The sequence below is a fragment of the Musa acuminata genome, chromosome BXJ2-8 (genome assembly GCF_036884655.1).
Source record: "Musa acuminata AAA Group cultivar baxijiao chromosome BXJ2-8, Cavendish_Baxijiao_AAA, whole genome shotgun sequence".
Lineage (NCBI taxonomy): Eukaryota > Viridiplantae > Streptophyta > Magnoliopsida > Zingiberales > Musaceae > Musa > Musa acuminata.
This window is the reverse complement of record NC_088345.1, coordinates 22,530,848-22,545,723: the sequence shown is the minus strand read 5'-3', so window position 1 is coordinate 22,545,723 and position 14,876 is coordinate 22,530,848. Positions and strand designations below refer to the sequence as shown.

The 14,876-nt window shown below is 36.4% G+C and overlaps 1 protein-coding gene across 4 annotated transcripts in view; it reads left to right on the top strand.

The window, feature by feature from the left end:
- Nucleotides 1-13,300, top strand: part of LOC135586682 (uncharacterized protein C630.12-like) — a 28,207-nt gene extending 14,907 nt beyond the window's left edge. For all 4 annotated transcript variants that reach the window (XM_065121241.1, XM_065121242.1, XM_065121243.1 and 1 more), the window contains exons 6-13: nucleotides 11,157-11,216; nucleotides 11,296-11,396; nucleotides 11,532-11,566; nucleotides 11,736-11,793; nucleotides 11,876-11,950; nucleotides 12,017-12,162; nucleotides 12,276-12,527; nucleotides 12,698-13,300. In XM_065121241.1, coding sequence (XP_064977313.1) covers nucleotides 11,157-11,216; nucleotides 11,296-11,396; nucleotides 11,532-11,566; nucleotides 11,736-11,793; nucleotides 11,876-11,950; nucleotides 12,017-12,162; nucleotides 12,276-12,527; nucleotides 12,698-12,938 — 968 coding nt within the window. In that variant the 3' untranslated portion in view covers nucleotides 12,939-13,300. The remainder of the gene's footprint in view (nucleotides 1-11,156; nucleotides 11,217-11,295; nucleotides 11,397-11,531; nucleotides 11,567-11,735; nucleotides 11,794-11,875; nucleotides 11,951-12,016; nucleotides 12,163-12,275; nucleotides 12,528-12,697) is intronic.
- The last annotated feature ends 1,576 nt before the right edge of the window (nucleotides 13,301-14,876 follow it).

The following is a 14,876-nucleotide window of genomic DNA, read 5'->3' as shown; positions in this document are numbered from 1 at the left end:
AATCATTGGTATGCAGACAATTCCTTCTTTAATTTTCTCCTTTATGAAATTTTGATCTACTTTCGAATGCTTTGTTTTATCATGGTGCATTGGATTATGAGCAATATTGATAGCAACCTTGTTGTCACAGTATAGTCTCATAGGAGTTTCAGTGGGTATTTGTAATTCTTTTAGAAGCATTTTAGCCATAAGAGTTCACAAATACCTTGTGCTACTACTTTGAACTCTGCTTCAGCACTGCTTCTAGCAACAATTGTCTGCTTTTTGCTCCTCTAAGTCACCAAATGATCTTCGATAAATGTACAATATTCTGAAGTTGATCTCCTATCACTTACTAATCCTTCCCAATCAACATCAATAAAGGCCTCAATTCCATATGATTGTCCTTTTTGAATAATAATCCCTTGTTTGGAATCCATTTTAGATATCTAAGAATCCTATATATTGTCTCTAAATGTTCTTTATGTGGTGAATGCATAAATTGACTCACTATATTCACTGCAAATGCCAAGTCTGGGCTAGTATGAGATAGGTAAATCAACTTAAGTACCAATCTCTGATATTTGTTTGCATCTACTGTGGCTTTTTGAGAAGGACATCCTAATTTATGATTGAGATCTATTAGAGTGTCCACAGGTTTACAACCAAGCATTTTTGTTTCTTTTAGAAGGTCTAGGGTTTATTTCCTTTGTGAAACAAATATCTCATTCTTTGATCTCGTATTTCCATGCCCAAGAAAAATCTTAGCTATCCAAGATCTTTAATTTCAAACTCTTTGGCTAGTATATGCTTCAATTTCTCCAATTCTAAGACATTATTGCTTGTTAGGATAATATCTCTCTTATTTGAGTGTTTATTGAACATTATATGGTCCGAGTAAATTTGAGTGTAATCATGGCCACAAACTGACCTTGTGAACATCTCAAACCATGCACATGGTGATTGCTTGAGACGATAAAGAGATCTTCTTAGCTTGCACACCTTATTTGAGCCATACAAATTTTCAAAGCCGGGTGATAGATCCTTGTATACTTCTTCCCCTAGTTCTTCATTGAGAAAGACATTTTTCACATCTAATTGATGTAAAGGCCATTCATAATTAGCTGCAAGAGATAATAATTGAATAGTATTTAGTTTTGCAACCGGAGCAAATGTTTCTTGGTTGTCAGTACCATATGTTTGATTAAATCCTTTTGTGACCAATCTGGCTTTATATATTTCAACAGAACCATTTATCTTATATTTAATAGTAAACACCCATTTGCATCCCACTGGATTCTTCCTCTTTAGCAGATGCACCACACTCCAAGTATCATTCTTTTGAAGAGCTCTCATCTCCTCCATAATTGCCTCTCTATTTTGGAATTAGTAGAGTATCCTATATATTTTTTGGAATTTCTAAACCAGACAGGTGAGTTGTAAAAGCCTTAAAGGCTGGAGACAATCTATGATAGGACACATATTTAGATATAGGATGCATTGTACAAGATCTAATTCCTTTTATAATGGTAATAGGAACATTAAGATCTGAGGAAGGAATGGAGTTACTTGTGTCTATGTATGGATCTGCTATCGGTTCAGACTCTTAGCAGTACTCAGGAGGGTGAACATCAATATTTTCTAGATTTCGCTGTCTTGAATACACACGAAGCTCAAGTGCAATCATAATGATATCTCGCCTTGAGCTAGACTGCCCAATAGCATGTTATGGCATTGGAGATTTGGGTTGTGGTGTTGGAGATTTGGATTTAGGAGTATTAATAGGGCTAGTTAGTTGTTGGCTAGGTAGGTTTGGTAGAGTGAAAGTAGGAGATGAATTTGACAAGGAATTAGGGACTGGTAGAGACAGTTTCCAAAAACAATCTTTTTGGGTAGAATTCTCTCTTTGAAGATGAATTTTTTGAAAATATGTTTGGTTCTCAAAGAATGTGACATTCATAGTGACTAGTGTTTTTTCGATATAGGATCGTAACATTTGTAATCCTTTTGAGTTGGAGAGTAGCTAATGAACACACACTTTAATGCACGAGGTTCAAGTTTACTTCGATGATGGTTATGAATATGGACAAAAGAAATGCACCCAAATACCTTTGGTGAAAGAGAGTTAAATAGTTTCATATGTGGATAAATGGAAGATAAATGATTAAGAGGTGTTTGAAAATTAAATATTTTGGTAAGCATTCAATTAATCAAATATGAAGCAGTAAGGATGATATCTCCCTAAAGATATTAGGAACATAAGTGGTAAATAAAAGAGGGCGTGCTACTTCAAGTAGGTGTCTATTTTTTGTTCTACAATACTATTTTGTTAGGGGCTATCAACACATGAAGATTGGTGGATTATTCGATGCTTTAACAAGTAGGAATCGAGAATGGTATTAAAGTATTCTTTACCATTGTCAGTTCTCAAAACTTGTATTTTTGCTTGGAATTGATTTTGGATCATGGTATAAAAGTTCTTGAAAGTTTTTTCAGCATCAGATTTTTCTTTTAAGAGGTAAAAACACGACATACTCTTGTATGGTTATCAATAAATGTTATAAATTACTTGGTTCCAAGCAGATTTGTCACATTAGAAGGACCTCAAATGTCACTATATATGCCGAGAAGAAAAAACAGTGTGATGATGTTTAGCAAATTGACAAATTTTACATTGAAATCGAGAACTATTATTGTTTCTGAACAATGAAGGTAAGAACTTTTGCAAATAAGGAAAGCTTGGGTGGCCTAGTCTATAGTGCCACAACATTTTTTCACTACTAGTAGGAGTGTTATTATTTATTGTCAACTGAGCTTGTCTATTCTAAGTAGCATCTTCTTCAAGATATTAGAGTCATTCACTCTCTTTAGCACTGCCAATCATCTTTCTCGAATACAGGTCCTGAAGTTCACAGTAAGAAGGAAAGAATTTAGCAACACAATGCAAATTTGGTAATAAACAACAAATTACAAGACAAGTTGGGAACATAAAGCATAGAATTTAATACAAAGGAATCTGAAATTTCAATTGTGCCTTTTCCTGCTATAGAAAAAAGTGATCTATCAGTAACTTTTATTTTAGAGTTTCCAGTTTAAGGTATGTAGGAGGAAAATAATTGTGCAAGGCTAGTCATATAGTTTGTTGCACTTGAATCCATGATCCAAGGAGCCTTGAGACCAAAAGAAGCAGACGTGGCTGTGAAACAATTACCTTCTTTGGCCAATTTGTTCAATTTGTTCAAGCAGAGTAAGATGATGATGGAGAAGGATTAGGATTTTGGGACTGGTTTAGAAACTTAAATAGTTGCTCAATTTGTTCCTTACTGAATAGAGACATTTCGGCTCCTTTAGAAGTGGTCGCAGATTGATTGTCTACTTGAAATCCTTTGCTATTAGCCTTTTTTGGAATTTGATTGTTCTTCCAGTTTGTTGGTTTTTGATGTATCATCCAACAGGTTTCTCTTGTGTGTCTTGGGTTATTGCAAAAGAAACATCATACTTGCCTTTATTATCTCCCTTCCTATGATTACGTTGCACAACATTAGGAAAAGAAATAATTTCAGTTCTCATAATAAGTGTAGAATCTTTTACAACCATAGATGGAGTGGAAGATCCCATCATGACTTGTCTTTTACTATCCTCCCACCTAACTTCAGAGAATATACTTGGAGAGATAGCAATGGATCCTTCCCAAATATTCATCCACGATCTTCATCTAGTTCTTTGTTTAAACATACCAAAAATTGAAAGGCCCTCTCAAGCATTTTTATGTATCGAGCACTATTTGTAGCACGTGACCACTCAAAATTATAAAAAATATCAAGCTCTTGCCAGAGTGTCTTCAAGGAATTAAAGTATTTTGTAACATTAGTATTACCTTGTTTAAGCTCTCTAATATTGTTTGTAATCTCAAATAGTTGGTTGAATTCCCTATATCTAAATGTCTCAACCACAGCATCCTATAACTCCCTTGCTATTGGTGAAAATATTTGGCCAATTTCTGGTTCCTTGAGTTTATCAACCATCATATGATCATGGAATTTTTAGAATCCTATACTTCGAACTTGGGATCATTCTTTGCAAGTGTCGTTGTTGATCTGGTCAAATGACCGATCTTTCCTCTTCCTCGAATATATAACATTATGGGCTGAGACCAATGAAGAAAGCTTTGTCCGTTGAGTTTATGCATTGTAAGAAGATGGATTGTCACCTAAGCTGTTTGTTGGAGATGGAAGCATTGGTCTCATCTTCTGATACCGGGGGTAATACATAATGAATTTCGGAAGAAAGTTGATAGTAGGAAAGGAACGAACTCATGATAAAACTTTAATAAGATAAAAAAAAAGCTCACCACCAAGTTTAAAATTACAAAGGGATACAGAAAGATCACTACCCCAAGGATAATAAACAAGGATGCAGAACTAAAAACAAAGACTCACCACTCAAGGACGTATCCAAGAGATACAGAGTTTAAGATAGCATTCCAAGATAGTTTCTGCCAATATCATCAGTTTCTAAAGTTCTTTCTAACCCCTAAATACCAAAATAAGTACTAGTGCATGAAACAACCCTTCATGCATAGGGAATTTCGAAATTAAATGTTTTACAGCTGGTAACTAACTTTTATAATGCATTCCTTGGACATGAAGAAAAGCACCTTGAAACAACTATAACTTTATTAAAAGAATATGCCCATGAGTTGTCATATTTGAGTGGGCTGAGTTGAAAACTATGAAGCAACATTGTGGGTTGAAAAATATACCGTAGCATTAGCAAAGTCCATATAAGTAGATTGTAGCAAATTAGGTACTCCCGTGTCATCTTGTCTTCTCCAGATATAGTAGCGTAGGTTCTTCATGAGAAAACAAAGAAGAAATAGTTGGGGCTGATTCGGAAAGTGGTAGAATAGAGGAAAAGGCTTTCAACAATTAAGGCTGAAAGAAAAAAAAAACGATTACTATAGGAACCAGACTTCGATACCATGAATACAAGAGAATATAATTTTTCTAATTCATTAATTTTTTCTGGATACAAAGGATGACATATATAGGCTGAGTATAATCTGTACAGCTAAGGAAAGTGATTCTATACATAATTTCATTCTAATTCATTTCCTATAATATGGGCTGATTTAATACTTGATTGAGTGGCCCAAAATAGGCTCTGATACCATGAACACAAGAGAATATAATTTTTCTCATTTATTAATCTTTTTTATATGCAAAGGAAGACATATATAGGTTGATTAGAACCTTACAACTAAGGAAATTGATTTTGTATAATATTTTATTCTAATTAATTTTAATAATATGAGCTGATTTGATACTGATTGAGTGGCCTAAAATAGGGGATAGATTCTCTTAATTATGAGATTGTAAACTCCCTTAATTATGGGATTCAAAATCCCTTAATCATGAGATTTTCTATGATTGGTTTATTTTGTTTTATATTGTTCCACACAATTAAGTGATGGTTTATGTTGCTTTAAGAGGCATACATGATGAGCTATGCCTACTAAAATGGGTAAATTCCATGAACTCACTTCACCACCCATTCCATTAAAGTGGCACATCGGGAAGGTTTTTTTTTTCTGGGAGATCTATTTTGGCATAGACTTGGAAGCTGACAAGAAAATAAGCAAGTCCACAAGGAGAAGAAAACAATGAAAATTTGTACTTGTGTTTGATATTTATCTTACTACAATTTAGTTCTTGTAGAAAAAGGATGGTCTAGTGCTTAAGGCTTTCTGTTAGAACCCTTGCAGATTCTAAACTTGTGGTTGATCTCTTTATGGGATCGGCCTCCTTGGAACTCTATAGGGGTTCCTCCCTCCAAGTTGCTGCTCAAAGGCTGCAGAAAAGATTCATCTATTGCTTGTAAAAAGAGGAGGAATACATGACTATTTATAGAGCTTCTAAACCCTAACTCCTAATAGGACTCCTACTCAAGACTCCTATACCTTTACAACTCCTTATTCTTCTCTAAGAAACAATCTCCTAACTCTAGCCGGCCTCTTCACCTCTTTAATAGGGGTCGGCTTAGGTAGGTTTTACATGAATATCCCTCTCAATTAGGACTCTCTAAGCTAGAGTCCTAACACAGACCCGCCCTCTTCAAATCAGCCTTGTCCTCGAGGCTGATGATTCATGAATTTTGGGAATTTGATCTTCAAGTCGTCATAGTTCTCCCAAGTGGCATCTTCTATTGGTAGGTTCGCCCACTGTATTAGCACTTCATTAGTGGGTCGTCGTCGTGGAGTCACGATCCATCGATCAATAATGGCATTTGGCTGGGTCTGGAGTTCTCCTTGGGTAGTCTTATTTGGTGGGTGGCTTTGGGCTGTCTCCAAGTACCTATTTACAACTTTCGTCTGGCCATCAGTTTATGGGTGATATGCCGTACTCCTTTTCAATTTAATACCCTGCATATGGAATAACTTTGTCCAAAATCTGCTTGTGAAGATGCAAGTAGAATTTGTCACAAGCATAATGCATCCCTTATAGTGTAATTCTTTTGAGTCCCAATTATAATGAGTCACGGAGCTTGGTCCTCCAATTTTTTTATAATTTTACTAGTCTCTGAATCTTCCTGTCATTCTATCTTAATATCCTTAAGGAAGTTGCTAGTCGGAAGTGAAATGGCCGAAACTTCAGCTTGCTCGGATAGCTGCGAAAGCGCATCTGCAAGAACATTCTTTTTCCCCTTTTTATAAGTTATTTCATAATCAAATCTAAGAAGTTTTGTTACCCATTTTTGCTGCTCAGGGGATGATATCTTTCGCTCCAAAAAGTACTTGAGGCTTTTATGGTCGGTTTTAATTTGAAATCGTCGACCAATCAAGTAGGGTCTCCACCTCGTTGCTGTGCGCACAATGGCGAGCATCTCCTTATCATATGTTGACTTATTTTGATGGGAGGGAGATAATGCCTTGCTAGTGTATGCGAGTGGTCGACCATCTTGCATGAGAATAGCTCCAATTCTGACTCCAGATGCGTCGGCCTCAATAACAAAGAGTTGGTTGAAATCTGGTAGTGTTAGCACCGGCGTCGTCGTCATGGCTACCTTAAGTTTATCTAAGGCAGTGGAGGCTTTGTCCAACCATTGGAAGACATCTTTTTCTAGGAAGGAAGAAAGTGGTGCACTGATCTTTCCATAGTTTTTCATGAACTTACGGTAATAGTCTGTTAAACCCAGAAAGCCATGTAGCAATTTTATATTTCTCGGGGTCGGCCAGTTTTGCATTGCTCCAATTTTGAAGGGGTCCACTGCCACACCTTCCTCTGATATGATATGTCCAAGATATTCTATCTTTTGTTTAAGAAAGCAAAAATTCGTAGTGGTTGTTGTGTGTTCAAAAGGTGGTTTTCGGTATGCCTTCTTCGCACACTCGTATTTGTTGATACCCGGATCGAAGGTCCAGCTTTGTGAAGATTTGTGCTCTCTTTCATCTAGCAATTCATCTACTACTGGAATAGGGTATTTATCCTTGATGATTATGTCATTGAGAGCTCGGTAGTCAACACATAATCGCCATGTTCCGTCCTTCTTTCGTATGGGGAGCACCGGTGAAGAGTAGGGGCTGCAACATGGCCGAATAACTCCTGTTTCGAGCATCTCTTTTACAATCCATTCTATTTCATCCTTTTGGAGATGTGGATACTGATATGGCTGAGCATTTGCTGGAGGTTTGCCTGGAAGAATCGTTATATAATAATCATGCCGGCGGGTAAGAGGTAGGTTGCGCGATTCGTCAATTATATCTGAAAATTCAGCAAGCAAAGGAAGTAGATTTGGATCTTCAAATTCTGTTGGCTCTCCCTTAGTTTGCTGCTCAAGTTGTACCAAAAAGCCACTGCATGCTTTATGCAAAACCTTCTTCATTTGTTGTGTGCAAATCATCGTTACGTCGCCCCCACGTTTCCCGTGCAGTATCACCTGTTTCTCCTTACTGTAAAATTTCATAATTAGTTTCATAAAATTCTAAGAAAAATCACATAATGTTGTCAACCATTTAATTCTGAGCATGGCCTCATGATCATCAAGAGGGAGAAGGAAGAAATCTGCAATTATCTCTTGGTCCTGCAGCAATAGTTTCTCCTACGGGCGCCTACGATCACACTTCAAAATCCGTCTGTCGGTGACCTTAACATCAAACCTGCAACGATTCTCGATAGGTAATGCCATTCGGATAGCAACCTTACTGTTTAGGATATTATTAGTGCTGCCCGTGTCGATGAAAACAGTGATCGGTTGTTGTTTGAGAAGGCCTCCAACTTTCATCGTTTGCGGGTTTGAGTAGCCGGCTAGTGCATGTACTGTAACTTCGGTCGGTTGTGGCTCTTCTTCTGCATCTTCTTCTTTATGTTCAATGCTCTCTTCTGGATGTTCAATGACCTCTTCTTCTACTGGTTCAACGATTAAAAGTCTCCCTTTACTACAGCGATGTTCATGGCTCCACGGCTTATCGCAATGCCAACATAACCCCTTCGCAGATCGCTCCTGAAGCTCTTCTCTTGTTAACCTTTTTGGTGCAGGGACTCGGTCAACGATGGGGGGGCTAAGGGCTTCAGTATTGCTGGTTGAGGAGTGACCCTAGTCCTTCGAGCTTCATGGTTCAATTGCTCCTCTTGATGTCGTGCGAAAGAGATGACTGCCATAAGCGTGTACGGTTATCGCGCTTTAACTTCTCCTTGGATCTCCGGCTTCAAGCCCTTAATGAAGGTCCTCAATAGCTGTTTTTTAGACCAATCACGAGTTTGATTAGATAACCTTTCAAACCTGGTTTGGTACTCCTGAATGGTGGAGGTTTGTCGGATCTTTGCTAGTTGTCCGTCAATATTCTCGTAATCGGTTGGTTTGAAGCGTATCAGCAGTCCTTCTTTGAATTGTCGCCATGAAAGGATTCCATAAGTATGTTCAAACCAGTCAAACCACTGTATAGCATCCCCTTCAAGATGTATAGCTGCAATTTTCACCATTGATGCATCTGCGGTTTTGTGGTACCGAAAATATCGCTCCGTGCGCGAGATCCAACCAATCGGGTCTCCTTCTTCCCATCTAGGGAAGTCCACTCTCATGCATGGATAGTTGGGGTCAGTGATAGAGCTTCCCCTCTCTTGGAAGTCATATCTTCAGGCTTGGTGCGATTGGGCAAAGCTCTCTCTTTGATGTGATTTCTTCGGGCTTAGTGGTCGGCTCAATCTGAGTTCGGTAAAGAGCGTCTAAATCTTATCCTCCATTCGCGCCTTGAAGGCTTCAAATTTAGCATTGATTACCTCCTCAGATGCCATAGTATATGCCGCCAAATCTGTGATGTTAAGATCTCTCTTTTGTTGTCAGGTTAAAGGCATGTATTGGTTGAGAGAGGTGATGGTCGAAAGGGTTGGTGGATTGGTGGATATAGGCTACGGTTTAGGCTTGTTTTGTGGCTATTTTGGGTGCAGTTTGAGGGTGTGGTTTGGTGGAATTTTAGGGCTGTGGATGAAAGTTTTGGATCTGTGGTAGATGGCAACAAAGGTTTGATAGAAATCAGTGGAAGTTGCAGCAAGTATGTGCTGTCTTGTAAGAGCAGAATTGTCGTCGAAGAAACAGCGGTTTCTCGACGTAATTTCCACCAAAAACTTGAGAGAATTGAGGAAGGAATTGATAGCAAAATCACAGTTTATATGACAGCAAAGATGACTAATTTAATCAAGAAAATTTCGGCAGTATAACAGCAAGGAAATTGGTGTAAGTTGCGATAGTAGAATTCTCGTCGAAAAATATCAGCGATCTACGATGAAAATTTACAGCAACACAAAATCGGTTTTAGAGATGAATTCCTCAATAGATCAATCTTAGATAGAAGCCAAGATGATCTATGAAGTGTATAAGAAATTTCATTCAAAAAAGATAGCAAATAGATGGGTTAAGGCAACAATATGCGGCTGAAATTTTCTGCAGCATAGATTTTTAAGTATAGCAGATTGGACGTAAAAGATCAGTAGTTTATATTGAGATTTTTTTAATGAAACCAAAGGGAAATCCACTATTAGAAAGTGTCAAAGCTATCATAAAAATTTCGTAGAGATTTGGATAGAAACAACATAGTATCAAGATCAAACAAACAGATTTTTAAGTATAGCAGATTAAACGTAAAATATCAATAGTTTATATTAAGAATTTTTTGACAAAACCAAAGGGAAATCTGTTGTTAGGAAGTTACAAAGATGTCATAAAAATTTCGTAGAGATTTGGATAGAAAAAACACAGTAGCAAGATCAAACAGTCGGTGTTATACGATTGGAATTTTGCAATGTATCTTTCGTCGTAGAGATGAAAACTTTATGACGAAAAGTTTATTCGGCAATAAGGTGGAAAACCAGAACCTGTTGCAATTCACGGGGAGATCAAAGGATGATCCGTGGTGGTGGAGATGATGGCGGAATTCGGCGATGATCTTTTAAGCAATTGTGGGAATTGCTTTGGGCGATTGTGGAGGGCTGATGGATGGCAGTGGAAGGGCAGCGAGATGCCAAGAACGCTGCTCTGATACCAAGTGTTAGAACCCTTGCAGATTCTAAACTTGGGGTTGATCTCTTTAGGGGATCGGCCTCCTTGGAACTCTATAGGGGTTCCTCCCTCCAAGTTGCTGCTCAAAGGTTGTAGAAAAGATTCATCTATTGCCTATAAAAAGAGGAGGAATACATGACTATTTATAGGGCTTTTAAACCCTAACTCCTGATAGGACTCCTACTCAAGACTCTTACTTCTAACCAACTCCTAATAGGACTCCTACTCAAGACTCTTACTTCTAACCAACTCCTAATAGGACTCCTACTCAAGACTCCTATTCCTTTACAACTCCTTATTTTTCTCTAAGAAACAACCTCCTAACCCTAGCCGGCCTCTTCACCTCTTTAATAGGGGTCGGCTTAGGTAGGTTTTACATGAATGTCCCTCTCAATTAGGACTCTTCAAGCTAGAGTCCTAACACTTTCGCCAATACTCTTCTCAATCCTTGCATGACTATCTATATATAAATTTTCTTGGGACATTGTATTAGTTGGTTTACTTTATCTAGAGGAGTATAAATTTGATGCTTAGGTTTGATGATTTAGTAGTTGCTTTAATATGGCCACAAGTAATTTTGTGAGTTCAATGTATGGATTTTTCTCAAGATAATTTTGATTATGCAGGGCCTAAACAAGGAAAAGAAACATCTTTATCCTGGGATTTTATCAAACACATATCTAATGGTTTGTGAGTTATTTTGACTGATGACCTGCATTTAATTTGGATTATGCTAATCTTATCTCACTTATGTATACTTTCTAGATGCCACATCAAATCCAAAGGTTTTGTTGACGCACATCCCTCTTTATCGTCCTGATGACACCCCTTGTGGTTCACATCGTTCTTCCTCTGTTATCAATCAGGTATCTTCATTGTTTTGCTTGTTTATAACCTCCATCATGCATATTATGAATTAGGCCACTCATCCAGGTTGCTCTGAAGTAATCAACAAACATGTTAACATTGGTAACTAATGATATTTTATCTTTATCTTTCAGAGGATTTCATATGCTGGTACTGATCATGGAATCTCGTAAGTCTTGATTTCTGTCTGATCTTTCTTTCAGAGAATTTTATATACTGGAACTGATCATGGAATCTCATAAATCCATGATTCACCTTTGTGATAAGTATTTGGTAGGAGCATAACATATTTGTTTCTCATGTGATTGTACTGTATAACTAATATATAATCAGTTTAGGTATCAGAACTATCTAAGCGAGGAAACTTCAAACCATTTACTGGACCTCATCAGACCTGTAAGCTTTGTTATTTTTTGACAGTTTATGATTGATTTCATTAGTGCACAAGCTCCTTTCTACATCATTTTGCTTGTTGCAGACACTTGTGTTGTCAGGTCATGATCATGATCAATGTACAGTGGTACACTCTACACCTGCTGGAACTGTAACTGAGGTAGGATTTTACTAGTATATTTTGGTTGTGGTTTATTGCTAGAGTCTAATCTTATGAATTGTGCAGCACACTGTTGGAACTGTCAGCTGGCAGCAGGGAAACCTGTATCCATCATTCATGCTGCTGTCTGCAAGATCAAATTCAACCAACTCAGAGGATGCTGTTTCTACTAATTTATGTTTTCTTCCAATGCAAACTCATATCTACATCTGGTACTACCTTTGTTATAAATTTCACTCTGTTATTATTAGTTTATTGTGGTTGTTTAGGAGATTACTTTTGCCGCTTGTTTGCACTAATGTATCTCCTTGGTTAATACTGTCAGGTATCTGACTCAGTTTGTCATAACTCTCATTTTGATCATCATGTGGCCAACAAATGGCTTGGGACTTTCTGACAAATGTATGAGCTACATTACAGCAATGAAAAATAATCTAATGTCCACATCTAAAGAAAAAGATGAAGAGGAGAATTGCGAATATGAAATGGTCTGGGATGCAGATGGGTCAATGCATCTTGTCAAGAAGGCCAGAACAAGGGTCCCAGCCCCAAAGTCCGATACAGGGTTTACAGGGAGGTGTGTACAAACTTTGATTAGAAATATTATAATACATGATACAGGCTATAGAATCTTGCTTTTGACAGTTTTGAGGAAATTTTTGGTGCTAATGCCTGCTTTTTCCCTGGTGTTAATACATGGTGATGCAATTTCCTAATTTCTGTAAATTCTGACTGATCTCATGACAGGAGAAAGGTTGTCTCGAGGCCAACAGCAAAGAAGCATTTGCAAGAGGCAGAGGCATCTGTCTCGGTGGACTTGAGCTGGGAGTCAAAGCCAGAAGACACTGCAAAAATGCAACGCCCAAGCAAATCAAAGGTCAGAACAGTGGTCCAGCGGCTGTTTCGGCTACGGCTGCTTGTGATTGTTGCTGCGGTGAATGTCCCGCTTTATATGATGCTGCTTTTCAAGGATTGGATCGACCGGTGACCTAACAAGTGGAAGTTGAAAGGGTCACTGTTGCATGCATGTTCTTGAGGTGGGGATGATTTTATGGTGGCTTATGTGTAGAACAGGATGTAATAGAAAACCTTTCTCATTCTGTCTTGTTTCTAATCATTTGCATGTAGTTTTGCCACGAGGTTGATTTCCTTTCTTTTGTGACACGCGAAGAAGCTTGATGGTGATATGACATGAAATCCACAAAGTTACATCCCAGGATTCAGTATAGGAAGTTAAATCTATTCTGAATAACAGAACATGACTCGGGCTGAATAAGAGCACTATTTCTTGTATAAGCAGTAATTTTTGTTTGGGTGACCTCTATAGAAAGTTATTTATTTATTTATTTATTTTTTTCTGTAGCATCCTAATAATTGTTTTTTTCTTATAAAAATCTTTATTTTTTTTAAATGTCAAGTGTATCTGTAATAACTATTTTATCAGTTTTGTCCTTTTCCTTAAATTCGAAACTCATTGAATCATATCCATTTAAGACATTCTAAAAAATGGTCTTGTTTTTTTTGTGAAATTTTATTTTCAAACTTCATTTTCAGATGGCAGTTGCATAGAGGGAAAATGATCATAATAGTTCCTTTTTTGTGTCATAGTCCTGCTTTGGTTGTCGACCTTGTGGTATGAAACAAGAACCATCCTAGCACCCCTAAAAGCCTTGTTGGGCATTGATGTGGCTCGCTTAAAGGTTTGATGTTTGGTGTAAAGATTTTAGTGAGTACGTTTTGTGTTAGACCAAAGTGTTTGGTGATTATTATGTTTTCACCTGCTTGTGGGGGGGGACCTTTTTCTTTAATGTGCGATCATCCAACCAATCTATGAGATGAGATTCTTTGTGCTTTGTGTTGCTTGTGATACTTGTTGTATATGGCAATGACCTATTATTTATTACCCGTGCATTGGCTTTTTAATCTTTTTTTATGAAATTTATCCATTAAAGACCCTACTAATTTGTTTATTGAATGGCATCCCTCTATCGAGAAATAATTAGGGAAAACTTTAGTTATACACTCTTATTCTAATTAATTTGGTTGATTCCTCGAATCAAATCGGATCAACAAATTCAGTCAGCTCAAGATTCTTGAACGTCAATATACTTTTCTCCTCTTTCCTTCCTCCACTTAGTTTTTAAGAATGAATGAATATATATATATATATATGTATATATATATATATACATGTATATGTATATATATATATACATATATATGTATATATATATATACATATACATGTATATATATATATATATACATATACATGTATACATGTAAATATGTATATATATACATATACATGTATACATGTACATATGTAAATGTATACATGTATACATGTATATATGAACATATGTACATGTATACATATATACATATATACATGTACACAAATATATATATACATATATATGTATATATATATAAATATTTATATGTATACATATATATGTATACATGTATGCATATAAATATATGTATACATGTATATATATATATATATACATATATATATATATATATACATATATATATATATACATATATATACATATATATATATATATACATGTATATATATGGCCAATAAAATAAAATTGACATCAAATTGCATTGGTTTAAAATGCCAAATGACATTGTCAAACTATAATAACAAAAATGATAAAACAATATAAGATTAACATTAGTGATAATCAAAATCCACTTGAACATTACTCTTTTTTTCTTTAATTTCTTGTTTAACTTTATGGGAATAAGTTTCTTCCTCTTTCGTAATTGCAAGCAATGAATTTTAGGCTTTCTAATTCAGTTTTGTTCTCACAAGTAATCTTGTGTATATTCTCATTTCTCTAACTTGTTAAGCCATCACTAAACATTTCCATGTCAAATTATCATCATAACAAATAAATTTATTTTT